This window comes from Babylonia areolata, chromosome 28 (genome assembly GCF_041734735.1).
Source record: "Babylonia areolata isolate BAREFJ2019XMU chromosome 28, ASM4173473v1, whole genome shotgun sequence".
In the NCBI taxonomy this organism is placed as follows: Eukaryota; Metazoa; Mollusca; class Gastropoda; order Neogastropoda; family Buccinidae; genus Babylonia; species Babylonia areolata.
In genome coordinates, this window is record NC_134903.1 from 27,727,522 (window position 1) to 27,742,122 (window position 14,601).

Here is a 14,601-nt window from a genome sequence, read left to right on the forward strand (position 1 = left end):
TCGTTCGTCTCTCAAAATAAGACAAAGGGACACAACTTATGCCAGCACTGCTCTGTGCTTCTTGAAAGCTTGCACAGAATTTAATTCCTTTACGACGGGCGCAATAGCCGAGTGGTTAAAGCATTGGACTGTCAATCTGAGGGTCCCGGGTTCGAATCACGGTGACGGCGCCTGGTGGGTAAAGGGTGGAGATTTTTACGATCTCCCAGGTCAACATATGTGCAGACCTGCTAGTGCCTGAACCCCCTTCGTGTGTATATGCAAGGAGAAGATCAAATACGCATGTTAAAGATCCTGTAATCCATGTCAGCGTTCGGTGGGTTATGGAAACAAGAACATACCCAGCATGCACCCCCCCGAAAACGGAGTATGGCTGCCTACATGGCGGGGTGAAAACGGTCATACACGTAAAATCCCACTCGTGTGCATACGAGTGAATGCAGAAGAAGAAGATTCCTTTACAATATATATATATATATATACATATATATATACACACACACATATATATATTACAACTCACCATAGCATTTCTCTACGTAAGCATAACAGTGTAGCAAACTGCACTTGATTGTAGCAAATTCTGCTCAAAATGTAGCAGCTGGCTGATCGGACTCTCCTATGTTGTTAGTCAGGAAATCCAAAATGGGAATATTGGAGTACAATGTCAACTTGCTCAAGCCAATACCAATAACTAAAAAGCAAAATAACAAACAAAACAAACAAACAAAAAAAAACAACCCCAAACATATCCAACACTGACACAAGATTTATGAAATTACAAAAATATTTGCTTCTTCACAAAGTTTTCATTATTGTACAGATTATTTTGAATAAACATGATATTGTTGACATTCATTTACAGGAAAACCTGAAGCATTTTGATCATATGAAAATTTGTTTTTCTGTAACTGTAAGGTGCACACACACACACACACACACACACAGTCACTCATTCTGTCATTAAAGTAGCAACATTTTTGTGGGCAAATCACTTCAGCTACTGTGGCGAAGTGGCTAGCATTGTGTAGTGATGATTGGGAGGATGCAGGTTCCATCCTCGGCAGCAATTTGTTTATTTCCCTGTCCCTGCCTAACACTCTAGTGATTTGAGTGTACCATGCAAAGCTTATGGCCCACAGCAGGTGTGTATGCATGTGCTTTTTTGTTTGTTTGTGCGCTTAGAGTTGATTTCATCAAGATTTTGTGCCTTATAAATACATTATTAAATGGGAAGACTGGCACTGCACAGTCCAGGGTGACCCACTTCATAAACACCTCTTTGGAAGTGTTGCTCATATTTGCAGGCCAACACTGAAGGTGTTTGTATGTCTCAGGGTTGGCTGATCCTGGCTTGTACTGCGAAAGGAAGCACAGAGTGCAGCCCTGCTACATCATCATCCCTAACGTAAATGGACCTGCACAGCAGTACTGTTATCAATTTTTTTATTTTTTTTAAAGTCCTGGTCTTGGTATGATCTGGTTTTAAACACATGCTTTCTTGTGGAGAAGCTGTTTTGCCATGTGTGTGTGTGGCGGGGTGCTATAGCTACTATCTGTGCATTCGTGTGTATGTACACGTCTGAGTGCATGTTGCAGGGATGTGTTTTCTGGAGGGCATAATGGGTGGTTTCCAATGTTCAGATGCATGAGTGTATTCTGGTGCATGGTACCATGTGTGTGTGTGTGTGTGTGGGAGGTGTGCGGGTGGAGGGTATTGATAGAAGGGGAGGGGACTGGGGAAGGAAATGTGCAGTGCTTTGAACAGTACTTCTGGAGAAGCACGCTATACAAATGTCCCCCCCCCCCCTCCCCTGCACCCCCCCCAAACCCCACTCCTTGCAATGAAGGTTATATATTTGTCAAGAAAAGAAAAATCATGCAATCAAATTCCACATTAATGTCCATTATCGTTATTATTATTATCTTCATCATCATTTGCCCCAAATTCATTCCCCGCTCTCATGGTAACCTCAGTTTTGACCTCACCCCATTTACACGTTTGTGGCCACAACCCAAGTGACTTGGCAGCAGTGCAGGGTCTCCTCTGATGTGTGGCCTCATGGCGACCTAACTCTGATGGTTCCTTGTAGATGCCATGTCGCTGGGAACTGTGGCAGATGAACCTGGGTGTGGCTGTGTGTGGGGGTGGGGTGGGGGTGGGGGTGGGTTGAGTGGCATGTGACATGGATAACACGGCAGCAAAGAAACACACCCAAAAACGAAACAAACAACAACAACAACTAAAAGCAAGACACAAATATCTGCTTCTTCACAACGTGATCATTACTGTACATGTACATGGCCTGTAAGCATTTGCTATATCATGTGTGTAAACACTGAGCAATTTTATGAATAAGAAAACCCAAAGCATCTAAAATGCCTGAGTTCTGTAAGATAAACACACACACACAGGCCATCATTTTTTTTTTTTTACATTTAAGTAGTAAATCTGACACACTGGCTAAATTCTTGAATCAATCTTCATTTTCAAGTGGCATAAGTACAATGATACTGGCAACATTTCTGCCAAAAGGAAGCATCCTGAAGTGGACCAAGGTACAATCGACTCTTTTATTCAAACAGAAAATTAAAGGATCCAAATTAAACATTAATGTCACTGAACTCCACCAACACAGAGCAGAACAGGATCTTCTCCAGTGTGTGGCCGGATGGCCACTTGTGAGACAGATAATTGCCTGTGGACGACTGGTACTATGACAGAGCACACCTGGGTAATGGTGTGTGTACGGAGAATTTGGGACCAACAGCTTTGGGGGAAATACCACCAGAATAGCACAGATAGGGTAACTACTACCTTCCTCCGACGACACAAAAACCAAAGCCACTCACACACATTCCCTGTTTACCACCTTGTCCTTGGGGGGGGGGGGGAGGCCTGTGTCTGTGTTAGAGACCCCTAAAGCTATGCCAGCAGGAGCTTATGCACCTGGTAGGGCCACCCAAGCTGAACAGGTCGAAGGGTACAGGATGGACAAAGTGTGATCCATCAGTCCTTCAGGTTGGGGGTCGGGCACAGGGCTAACAACCCAATCCCGTAACAAAGTCTTTGTTACAGAAACAGCAACAGAAAAAAGCGACATTACCAATTAATACAAGAATTAACAATAAGAAATATAAAAGAAACTGACTCATGGAGGAGAGAGCCTATTGTATTGTATCAATGCATTGTGTTACTCATTTTTGTCACAACAGATTTCTCTGTGTGAAATTCGGGCTGCTCTCCCCAAGAAGAGTGCGTCGCTACACTGAGAGCGCCACCCATTTTGGGGGGTAATTTTTCCTGCCTGAAATTAAATTTGTTTTCCAATCTGACTGGATTTTTCTAAAGAATTTTGCCAGGGACAACCCTTTTGTTGACGTGGGTTCTTTTACGTGCACTAAGCCTACACAGAAACTGAGAAAGCATCTCCAGTGATGACAGACACAGCCAAGCCTTTCACACGGCAGTGAGATCTATACCACAACTATGGATCACTATCCATCCTCCACACTTGCTCTACTGTTCTTCAACAACCACTTGAAGCTTACATGTACATGTATACTCGGACCGGGTGATTCTGGCTTTCATCTGAAGATATCTATATACATATACATATACATATATATATATATATATATACTGACATGATACATTTTTCTGATTCAGTCAACAACACTTGCTCGACTGTTCTTCAACAACCACTTGAAGCATACATGTATACATGTAAGGAACCGGATGGTTTTAGCCTTCATCTGAAGAATGGTATATTTTCTGACAGATATCTTTGTATTGACACAGATAAATTTTTACTGCTTCAGTCAACAACACTTGCTCTACTGTTCTTCAACAACCACTTGAAGCATATACATATATACATGTATGGGAACTGGGTGATACATTTTTCTGCTTCAGTCAACAGAAAACAACAGAATGGATGGAACACTGAATTACACTTAACCCCAAGTTCAAAAGAACTCTGTATGCAATGATAAAAATGATTTCAGTCATTATCTAAGCTCCAGTAATCTAATCCACATTCACAGGCCCTCATCCATTCAGTCTCCAATGATACAACACACAGAGAAAGCTACTTGCTGCCTGAATGTGCTCCACTAGCTGAAGAAAGACCACTTGGAAATTGCATGTTCAACTTAAACAAACATAGAAAACAACAGTTTGTCAAAAAACACCAAAAACCAAAACCATCCCCCACCAATTTGTCTAAATTTTGTCAAGGTACACACTGGACCTTTGACTGTGGGGGACATTTTTTGTTTGTCAAACATTAAAAAGGCAGGTAAAACACTTTACACAATCACATTACAAAATGCTACAACAATCTTTTTAAAGAAAATGTTTGAAAAAATAACAACCAAACATTTCTAAGCTAAAAAAAAAAAAAAAAAAAATTCATTTCAGTCCATTGGTGATGAATACTGTTCTGTCTTCATAGAGAAACACATTGTCATATTTTGCACACTACCCCCATCCCGATTTGGAGAAAAAAACAAAACAAAACAAACAAACAAACAAAAAAACCAACCCCTATCTTCCAGCAAAACGGTGCAGCCATTCTTGCTGTCAACAGTGTTCGGCATATATAGCATACTTTTCCATTTTTTCCACCTTCAAATAAAAAAACCCAACCAAACAAATCTCTTCCTAGGAAACAGTGCAGTCATTCTTGGTGTCTGCGTTCTACATATACCTCATTCTTTTTCTTCTTTTTTTCCCACCTAAAAAAACCCCCAAACCCCCCCAAAAATCTCTTCCTAAAAAATGGTGCAGCCATTCTTGGTGGACAGTGTTCTGCAAACCTCTAAACAAAACGAAACAAAACAAACAAAATAAAACCCATCCTCTCCCCCTACAAAATGGTGCAGCCATTCTCGGTGTCCACAGTGTTCTGCAAACCTCTAAACAAAACGAAACAAAATAAAACCCATCCTCTCTCCCTACAAAATGGTGCAGCCATTCCGGGTGTCCACAGTGCTCTGCAAACCTCTAAACAAAACGAAACAAAATAAAACCCATCCTCTCTCCCTACAAAATGGTGCAGCCATTCCGGGTGTCCACAGTGCTCTGCAGGGCCGTCAGCTTCTGCAGCACCGGACCCACGGCTTCATGCTCCGCAATCTGCGGCACCTGCAGCAGCGAGATCAGCACCGTCAGGGCCTGCTGCATGTCCCGCTTCTTTGTCCGCATGCGACCCCGGCGCCTGAAGCTGTTCCGCAGCACCCACGCCTTCTGGATAAGGGCGGGGGGCACGTCGATGGCCGTGCAGTTCTCCAGGAAGCACAGCGTGAAGCGTATGTCCTCGTGAAACTCGTTAGACTTGTAGTAGAAACGGTGAGCTCGCGAGATGAACACGCGAGCCACCTCGTACGGGTTCTCTGGCCAGTCTGAGGAGCGAAACCGCGACCAGACTATTTTCCCTTTGTAGCGAGGTTCGCAAAGGGAGAGAATCTCTCGCTGCCACGCCAGGCAGGTGGGACACCAGGTGCGGAGGTCCGGGCAGGTCTGACTGCAGTTGTGGCGGCAGGCTTCGAGGGGTGGGACGGCGCGTTTGACGCGGCGCTGGAGGCGTGCGATCCACATGTGCATGCTGGCGGCCAGGGCTTTGGTGGCATCGCGAAGTGCCAGGCTGACGCACAGCCAGTCCCGTGCTGCAGGGCTGGATAGCTCCTGGTTGATCAGCTCTTGTCTGGACGACAGCTGCCCCATGGTTGACTGACTGTCCTGACTGAGCCCTGTAGCGCAGCTCACACACTGGGGGGGATCACACTTCTCCTACAGCACCCTGGAACATACACATTTTTATGCATTTTTTCCCCTTTTTGACTCACTTGTGTAAACAAAGTGAGTCTATGTTTTAACCTGGTGTTCGGTTGTCTGTGTGTGTGTTTGTGTGTGTGTGTGTGTGTGTGTCCGTGTGTCTGTGGTAAACTTTAACATTGACATTTTCTCTGCAAATACTTTGTCAGTTGACACCAAATTTGGCATAAAAATAGGAAAAATTCAGTTCTTTCCAGTCATCTTGTTTAAAACAATATTGTACCTCTGGGATGGGCACAAAAAAAAAGAAAAAAAAGAAGCCTAATTATATGCAAACTGCATTTACTGTTATATTTCTGTTTTTTGTATTCTCTAAACTTGGCACTTTGACCTCTTATTCTGACACAACAACAAGAGGAGTCATTATTATCATTTTTTGTTCAAACAGGAACTTCTTTGGCTAAGCATGGAATTTTTATTTATTTTGCAAACGTTTTGGTGCAGACAGTAAAAAAGGGAAATTACTCTGTAATTAATGCTAGGGGACTTAATTTATCACAAGTGAGTCTTGAAGGCCTTGCCTTTTCTTGTTTTTCTTCAAATTAACTCATTCCACCCCACAGCTGCATGCCTGCTACACCTCCCCTGGAGCCAGCACTGCATGAAACATGAGTCACACAATAGACTGTCACACCATGCCTGCTACACCTCCCCTGGACCAGCACTACATGAAACATGAGTCACACAATAGACTTTATCACACCATGCCTGCTACACCTCCCCTGGACCAGCACTACATGAAACATGAGTCACACAATAGACTTTGTCGCACCATGCCTGCTACACCTCCCCTGGACCAGCACTACATGAAACATGAGTCACACAATAGACTTTATCACACCATGTCTGCTACACCTCCCCTGGACCAGCACTACATGAAACAGGAGTCACACAATAGACTTTGTCGCACCATGTCTGCTACACCTCCCCTGGACCAGCACTACATGAAACAGGAGTCACACAATAGACTTTGTCGCACCATGCCTGCTACACCTCCCCTGGACCAGCACTACATGAAACAGGAGTCACACAATAGACTGTCACACCATGCCTGCTACACCTCCCCTGGACCAGCACTACATGAAACAGGAGTCACACAATAGACTTTGTCGCACCATGTCTGCTACACCTCCCCTGGACCAGCACTACATGAAACATGAGTCACACAATAGACTTTGTCGCACCATGTCTGCTACACCTCCCCTGGACCAGCACTACATGAAACAGGAGTCACACAATAGACTGTCACACCATGTCTGCTACACCTCCCCTGGACCAGCACTACATGAAACAGGAGTCACACAATAGACTTTGTCACACCATGCCTGCTACACCTCCCCTGGACCAGCACTACATGAAACAGGAGTCACACAATAGACTTTGTCACACCATGCCTGCTACACCTCCCCTGGACCAGCACTACATGAAACAGGAGTCACACAATAGACTGTCACACCATGTCTGCTACACCTCCCCTGGACCAGCACTACATGAAACAGGAGTCACACAATAGACTGTCACACCATGCCTGCTACACCTCCCCTGGACCAGCACTACATGAAACACGAGTCACACAATAGACTTTATCACACCATGCCTGCTACACCTCCCCTGGACCAGCACTACATGAAACATGAGTCACACAATAGACTTTATCACACCATGCCTGCTACACCTCCCCTGGACCAGCACTACATGAAACAGGAGTCACACAATAGACTTTATCACACCATGCCTGCTACACCTCCCCTGGACCAGCACTACATGAAACATGAGTCACACAATAGACTTTATCACACCATGCCTGCTACACCTCCCCTGGACCAGCACTACATGAAACATGAGTCACACAATAGACTGTCACACCATGCCTGCTACACCTCCCCTGGACCAGCACTACATGAAACATGAGTCACACAATAGACTGTCACACCATGTCTGCTACACCTCCCCTGGACCAGCACTACATGAAACAGGAGTCACACAATAGACTGTCACACCATGCCTGCTACACCTCCCCTGGACCAGCACTACATGAAACATGAGTCACACAATAGACTTTATCACACCATGTCTGCTACACCTCCCCTGGACCAGCACTACATGAAACATGAGTCACACAATAGACTGTCACACCATGTCTGCTACACCTCCCCTGGAGCCAGCACTACATGAAACAGGAGTCACACAATAGACTGTCACACAATGCCTGCTACACCTCCCCTGGACCAGCACTACATGAAACATGAGTCACACAATAGACTGTCACACCATGCCTGCTACACCTCCGCTGGACCAGCACTGCATGAAACATGAGTCACACAATAGACTGTCACACAATGTCTGCTACACCTCCGCTGGACCAGCACTGCATGAAACATGAGTCACACAATAGACTGTCACACCATGCCTGCTACACCTCCCCTGAACCAGCACTACATGAAACAGGAGTCACACAATAGACTTTGTCACACCATGCCTGCTACACCTCCCCTGGACCAGCACTACATGAAACAGGAGTCACACAATAGACTTTGTCACACCATGCCTGCTACACCTCCCCTGAACCAGCACTACATGAAACAGGAGTCACACAATAGACTGTCACACCATGCCTGCTACACCTCCCCTGGACCAGCACTACATGAAACAGGAGTCACACAATAGACTTTGTCACACCATGCCTGCTACACCTCCCCTGGACCAGCACTACATGAAACAGGAGTCACGCAATAGACTTTATCACACCATGCCTGCTACACCTCCCCTGGACCAGCACTACATGAAACACGAGTCACACAATAGACTGTCACACCATGTCTGCTACACCTCCCCTGGACCAGCACTACATGAAACAGGAGTCACACAATAGACTTTATCACACCATGCCTGCTACACCTCCCCTGGACCAGCACTACATGAAACACGAGTCACACAATAGACTGTCACACCATGTCTGCTACACCTCCCCTGGACCAGCACTACATGAAACACGAGTCACACAATAGACTTTATCACACCATGTCTGCTACACCTCCCCTGGACCAGCACTACATGAAACAGGAGTCACACAATAGACTTTATCACACCATGCCTGCTACACCTCCCCTGAACCAGCACTACATGAAACAGGAGTCACACAATAGACTGTCACACCATGTCTGCTACACCTCCCCTGGACCAGCACTACATGAAACAGGAGTCACACAATAGACTTTGTCACACCATGCCTGCTACACCTCCCCTGGACCAGCACTACATGAAACAGGAGTCACACAATAGACTTTGTCACACCATGCCTGCTACACCTCCCCTGGACCAGCACTACATGAAACAGGAGTCACACAATAGACTTTGTCACACCATGCCTGCTACACCTCCCCTGGACCAGCACTACATGAAACACGAGTCACACAATAGACTTTATCACACCATGCCTGCTACACCTCCCCTGGACCAGCACTACATGAAACATGAGTCACACAATAGACTTTGTCACACCATGCCTGCTACACCTCCCCTGGACCAGCACTACATGAAACAGGAGTCACACAATAGACTTTGTCACACCATGCCTGCTACACCTCCCCTGGACCAGCACTACATGAAACATGAGTCACACAATAGACTTTATCACACCATGCCTGCTACACCTCCCCTGGACCAGCACTACATGAAACATGAGTCACACAATAGACTGTCACACCATGTCTGCTACACCTCCCCTGGACCAGCACTACATGAAACAGGAGTCACACAATAGACTTTGTCACACCATGTCTGCTACACCTCCCCTGGACCAGCACTACATGAAACAGGAGTCACACAATAGACTGTCACACCATGCCTGCTACACCTCCCCTGGACCAGCACTACATGAAACAGGAGTCACACAATAGACTTTATCACACCATGCCTGCTACACCTCCCCTGGACCAGCACTACATGAAACATGAGTCACACAATAGACTGTCACACCATGCCTGCTACACCTCCCCTGGACCAGCACTACATGAAACATGAGTCACACAATAGACTTTATCACACCATGCCTGCTACACCTCCCCTGGACCAGCACTACATGAAACATGAGTCACACAATAGACTGTCACACCATGCCTGCTACACCTCCCCTGGACCAGCACTACATGAAACATGAGTCACACAATAGACTTTGTCACACCATGTCTGCTACACCTCCCCTGGACCAGCACTACATGAAACAGGAGTCACACAATAGACTGTCACACCATGTCTGCTACACCTCCCCTGGACCAGCACTGCATGAAACAGGAGTCACACAATAGACTTTATCACACCATGCCTGCTACACCTCCCCTGGACCAGCACTACATGAAACAGGAGTCACACAATAGACTGTCACACCATGTCTGCTACACCTCCCCTGGACCAGCACTACATGAAACATGAGTCACACAATAGACTGTCGCACCATGCCTGCTACACCTCCCCTGGACCAGCACTACATGAAACAGGAGTCACACAATAGACTGTCACACCATGCCTGCTACACCTCCCCTGGACCAGCACTACATGAAACAGGAGTCACACAATAGACTGTCACACCATGCCTGCTACACCTCCCCTGGACCAGCACTGCATGAAACAGGAGTCACACAATAGACTGTCACACCATGCCTGCTACACCTCCCCTGGACCAGCACTACATGAAACAGGAGTCACACAATAGACTTTATCACACCATGTCTGCTACACCTCCCCTGGACCAGCACTACATGAAACAGGAGTCACACAATAGACTGTCACACCATGTCTGCTACACCTCCCCTGGACCAGCACTACATGAAACATGAGTCACACAATAGACTGTCACACCATGCCTGCTACACCTCCCCTGGACCAGCACTACATGAAACATGAGTCACACAATAGACTGTCACACCATGCCTGCTACACCTCCCCTGGACCAGCACTACATGAAACAGGAGTCACACAATAGACTTTGTCGCACCATGCCTGCTACACCAGCACTACATGACACCACTGCAGAAAAAACAGGAAAAAATGATTGAAAAAGGAAATTTTCTATCTAAAATTACGTTTAAAAGGAGGAGTTTGTATTATACTCCATGTTTGGTGATACATATATTTACCATGTCAAACTGATGCAAACTAGGCCTATCGGTTTGCTCTGCTTGGCCAAATTTCGCGCGGCTAACAGTGAAAAGACGCCCCTCTTTGCCCGGTCCGCTCTTAGCCAATCAAACGCCTCACCATGACCCAACTAGTGCAGACTCCGGCAGGGATCTGACATTCCTGCCTGTGCAAACTACTATCCGCCTATGCGGAGAAAACGAAACTACGGCCGATAACCTCCCGGAAGTAGGTAACCTCCCCTTTGTCTAGCAAAATTGTTGACTCCATCAGTTGGACAAAGCTTCGTTCTTATGCTTCCAGAATCCGCAAAGGGTTCAGTTTAGAATTCCAACTATACCAAGCAAGAATAAACAAAATTAGAATAGTTTGTGGTACAAAAATACTCATACCTGGCCCACAGGAGAAGCAATCATGTTATGAGTTAACTTGTACCTGGAGTAAAATGAGTCAAGAAAGAAAATTCATTCAGGACTCACAGTAACACATTTCTAGACGATAGCTGCACCACAGTTACAGGTTGTCCTGACTAAGCCCTGTACCTCACACACTTAGGGGATCATGATTCAGCTGGAGCAACCTGGAACAAACGCTCCATTATCTTCTTTTTTTTTTTTTTCAAATTACAGAAAAATCATTAAGGGCTTATAAAATATACATTAGTATGAGAAAGAGCACTATTATTATTATTTTTTAAATTAAAGAAAAAATACTTAGTGCTTATAAACTATACATGAATATGACAAAGAGAAGCACATATCTTATAAAGAAATTGACTATGTTAAGTTCAGTAACTAATTTGCTTCATTACAATCTGGGACCCCTTCTCCCTATTACACGACCAACATCCATTTGCTCATGATTCTTCTCAAAGTAGGGTCACGCTGTGTTCCAAAATCATACCAAACTATTGGAATGATGGATTATACATAAATATAATTCTGATTGTGTATATTTGATCCACACACACATACATGTGTGGATCAACAACAACAACAACAACAAAAAAAGCATACATACACATACACACAAAGTGGGTTCAGGTACTAACAGGCCCATATATCTGTACATGCAGGTGACTGGAAAAATTGGAAAAATCTCCATCATTAACCTATCATTGTATCAGACGCTGCCAGGTTTGAAACTACTCAGTCTGAAGTCGCTTTAACTGCTTGGTGACTGCAACTATCACAAGAAATACAGATAAAACTTTAGAAGTAGAAACTGTATCAACGGATAAAGAAATATCTTACTTTTTCCTATTTGATGACTGAACCCAAAACTGTTTGAGGAAGAAGAAAGATACAAATGCAATGTGACCTAAACTTCCACCCCTACTTGGAGTTGGATTAGTACAAACTTTGTGAAATCTGTCTCATAGCTGACCAAAATAGCTGCAACTCTTTACTACACACACATGTACACATGTGCACGCACAACATTCTGTATCACATACATTACACTAACGTAACAAACAGCAGAACAACACTCCCAGACCACTTCTTAACAACAACAAAAACAACATCAACAAGAAAAACTTATGAACGGGAATGTGTCCCACCTTCAAGCAACTTGATGAACCTGTACCCAAAGCCTTTTGTAGATTAAACTGAAATGGAAAATCATACGATCTTATCCATAATAGGTAGTTGCTACATTTTGACACATGCAGTATTGATGTACACATGTACATTTTGACATGTGATAAAGATGATAGCCCATTTCGATTTAGTCAACAAAAGGCTTTGGCTACATTCACCAAATCAAACCTTTTTTCACATTTTTTTTACAAACAGGGTTGTTCTTTCTTTCTTTCTTTTGCGTTCGTGGGCTGCATCTCCCACGTTCACTCGTATATTCGCGAGTGGGCTTTTACGTGTATGACTGTTTTTAACCCGCCATGTAGGCAGCCATACTCCGCTTTCGGGATGTGCATGCTGGGTATGTTCTTGTTTCCATAACCCACCGAACGCTGACATGGATTACAGGATCTTTATCGTGTGTATTTGATCTTCTGCTTGCGTATACACACGAAGGGGGTTCAGGCACTAGCAGGTCTGCACATATGTTGACCTGGGAGATCGTAAAAATATCCACCCTTTACCCGCCAGGCGCCGTCACCGTGATTCGAACCCGGGACCCTCAGATTGAAAGTCCAACGCTTTAACCATTCAGCTATTGCGCCCGTCAAACAGAGTTGTTAACTTCTGGAATAATCTGTCCAGTAACATTGTCACCACAGGAACACTTTACAGTTTTAGAATTTATATTAGATAAACACTGGAGGGATTATGGATTCCATGCTAATTTCTCCATAGGAAGCTAACCATGACATAGTGATTGTGCACTCTTATTTAGAGTTTTAAAATTTTTTTAAAAGAAGGTATAAATCAAGTCCTAACTGATTAGCCAAGGCTGATATAGCCTAAAAGCCATGACACACTTGATATGATATGATCTTCTTCTTCCAGAAAATGCCCAGGGTCAACCCATTGACCATTATCAGCATTTTGTGGTGGTGGGTTCTGGTTTGAAAAAAAAAAAAAAAAATTAAGTGGCAGTGAATCAGCAGAGTGCCACCTTCTTAACGAAGGTGACAAGAGTTGAGGCATCAACAGTCTCCTGGGGCAGGGTGTTCCAATCACGGATTGTTTTTGGAAAGAAGGCATTCAGCCTGATGTCTGCACTACAGGGGATTCTGTCAAATGTTGTGGTGTGAGCTCTTCTGGGCCATTGTTGTTGCTGGTGGAGGTGTGGGCACTTGACTTTGGTCATGCCCCTGCTGATCTCATATAGCATGACCAGTCTGGCTCACCTACGCCGTTCCAGGGTTTCCCACCCCAGTGTCTGCAGCAGTTCGGTGACACTGACTGTCCTCTGGTGTTTACTGAGGGCAAATCGTGCTGCTCTTCGTTGGACGGCTTCTATTTTGTTTATCTCTTTCCTGGCGGTGGGGTCTCATGCTGTACTGGCATATTCGAGGATGTGTATCTGGGATTTGTAGGTGAGTGACCTATTTTGATTGACGCCTTCCTCAGGTTCCTTCATAGAAAGCCGAGTGTCTTGTTTGCCTTTGTCACCTTGCTGTTGATATCGTTCGTGAAACGGAGATTGGACTGGAGTATGACCCCAAGATATTTGGTGGCTGTCACAGACTCCAGCCGGTGACAGGGCAGATGGTACTCCCGACCCGAGGACTGCTGTTTCTCCTCGAGGGGCGCGTGAGGACACTACATTTTCCGGGATGGAATTTCATCTCCTGTTCATCTTCCCAGGCCTCTAGTTTCCTCAGGTAATCTAGCAGGGTGTCGTTGTCGCTTGGGGCAGTGATGAGACGGTACACAGCAGTGTCGTCTGCGAAGAGGCGATCATGATAAAACACTTCCGACAACACATCGTGTGCGATAATGCACACTGGAAAATTGCAATCATTGGATATTATAAATATTACAGCACGGTAGTTGATCACATTCTTTCCGTGTGCATACTTAAAAACAAACAAACAAACGAATTAAAATGTATCGGACTGTGGAAAGACATTCATCCACTCGTACCTTTGTGTACACTGTCGCCCATGTGGCCTTCAACTTCCTGTGCTTCATCCGGGGATCATGAGCGTCAATCAC

General features: G+C 45.0%; 1 protein-coding gene across 2 annotated transcripts; it reads right to left on the minus strand.

Moving 5' to 3' along the window:
- Positions 1-1,460: 1,460 nt before the first annotated feature.
- Positions 1,461-14,570, minus strand: LOC143301801 (uncharacterized). 2 transcript variants are annotated; one of them, XM_076616194.1, is made up of 2 exons: positions 14,530-14,570; positions 1,461-5,804 (listed from the first exon to the last, which is right to left on the minus strand). In XM_076616194.1, exon 2 carries the CDS (start codon positions 5,726-5,728, stop codon positions 5,048-5,050), a length of 681 nt encoding a protein of 226 aa, XP_076472309.1. In that variant the 5' UTR covers positions 5,729-5,804; positions 14,530-14,570; the 3' UTR covers positions 1,461-5,047. The 2 variants fall into 2 exon arrangements, with proteins under 2 accessions (XP_076472309.1, XP_076472310.1); XM_076616195.1 differs by lacking the exon at positions 14,530-14,570 and adding an exon at positions 11,455-11,555.
- Between the last annotated feature and the right edge of the window lie 31 nt (positions 14,571-14,601).

Excerpts from the sequence above, each read along its gene's own strand:
- LOC143301801 (XM_076616194.1), bottom strand. The coding sequence starts at position 5,728 with ATGGGGCAGCTGTCGTCCAGACAAGAGCTGATCAACCAGGAGCTATCC.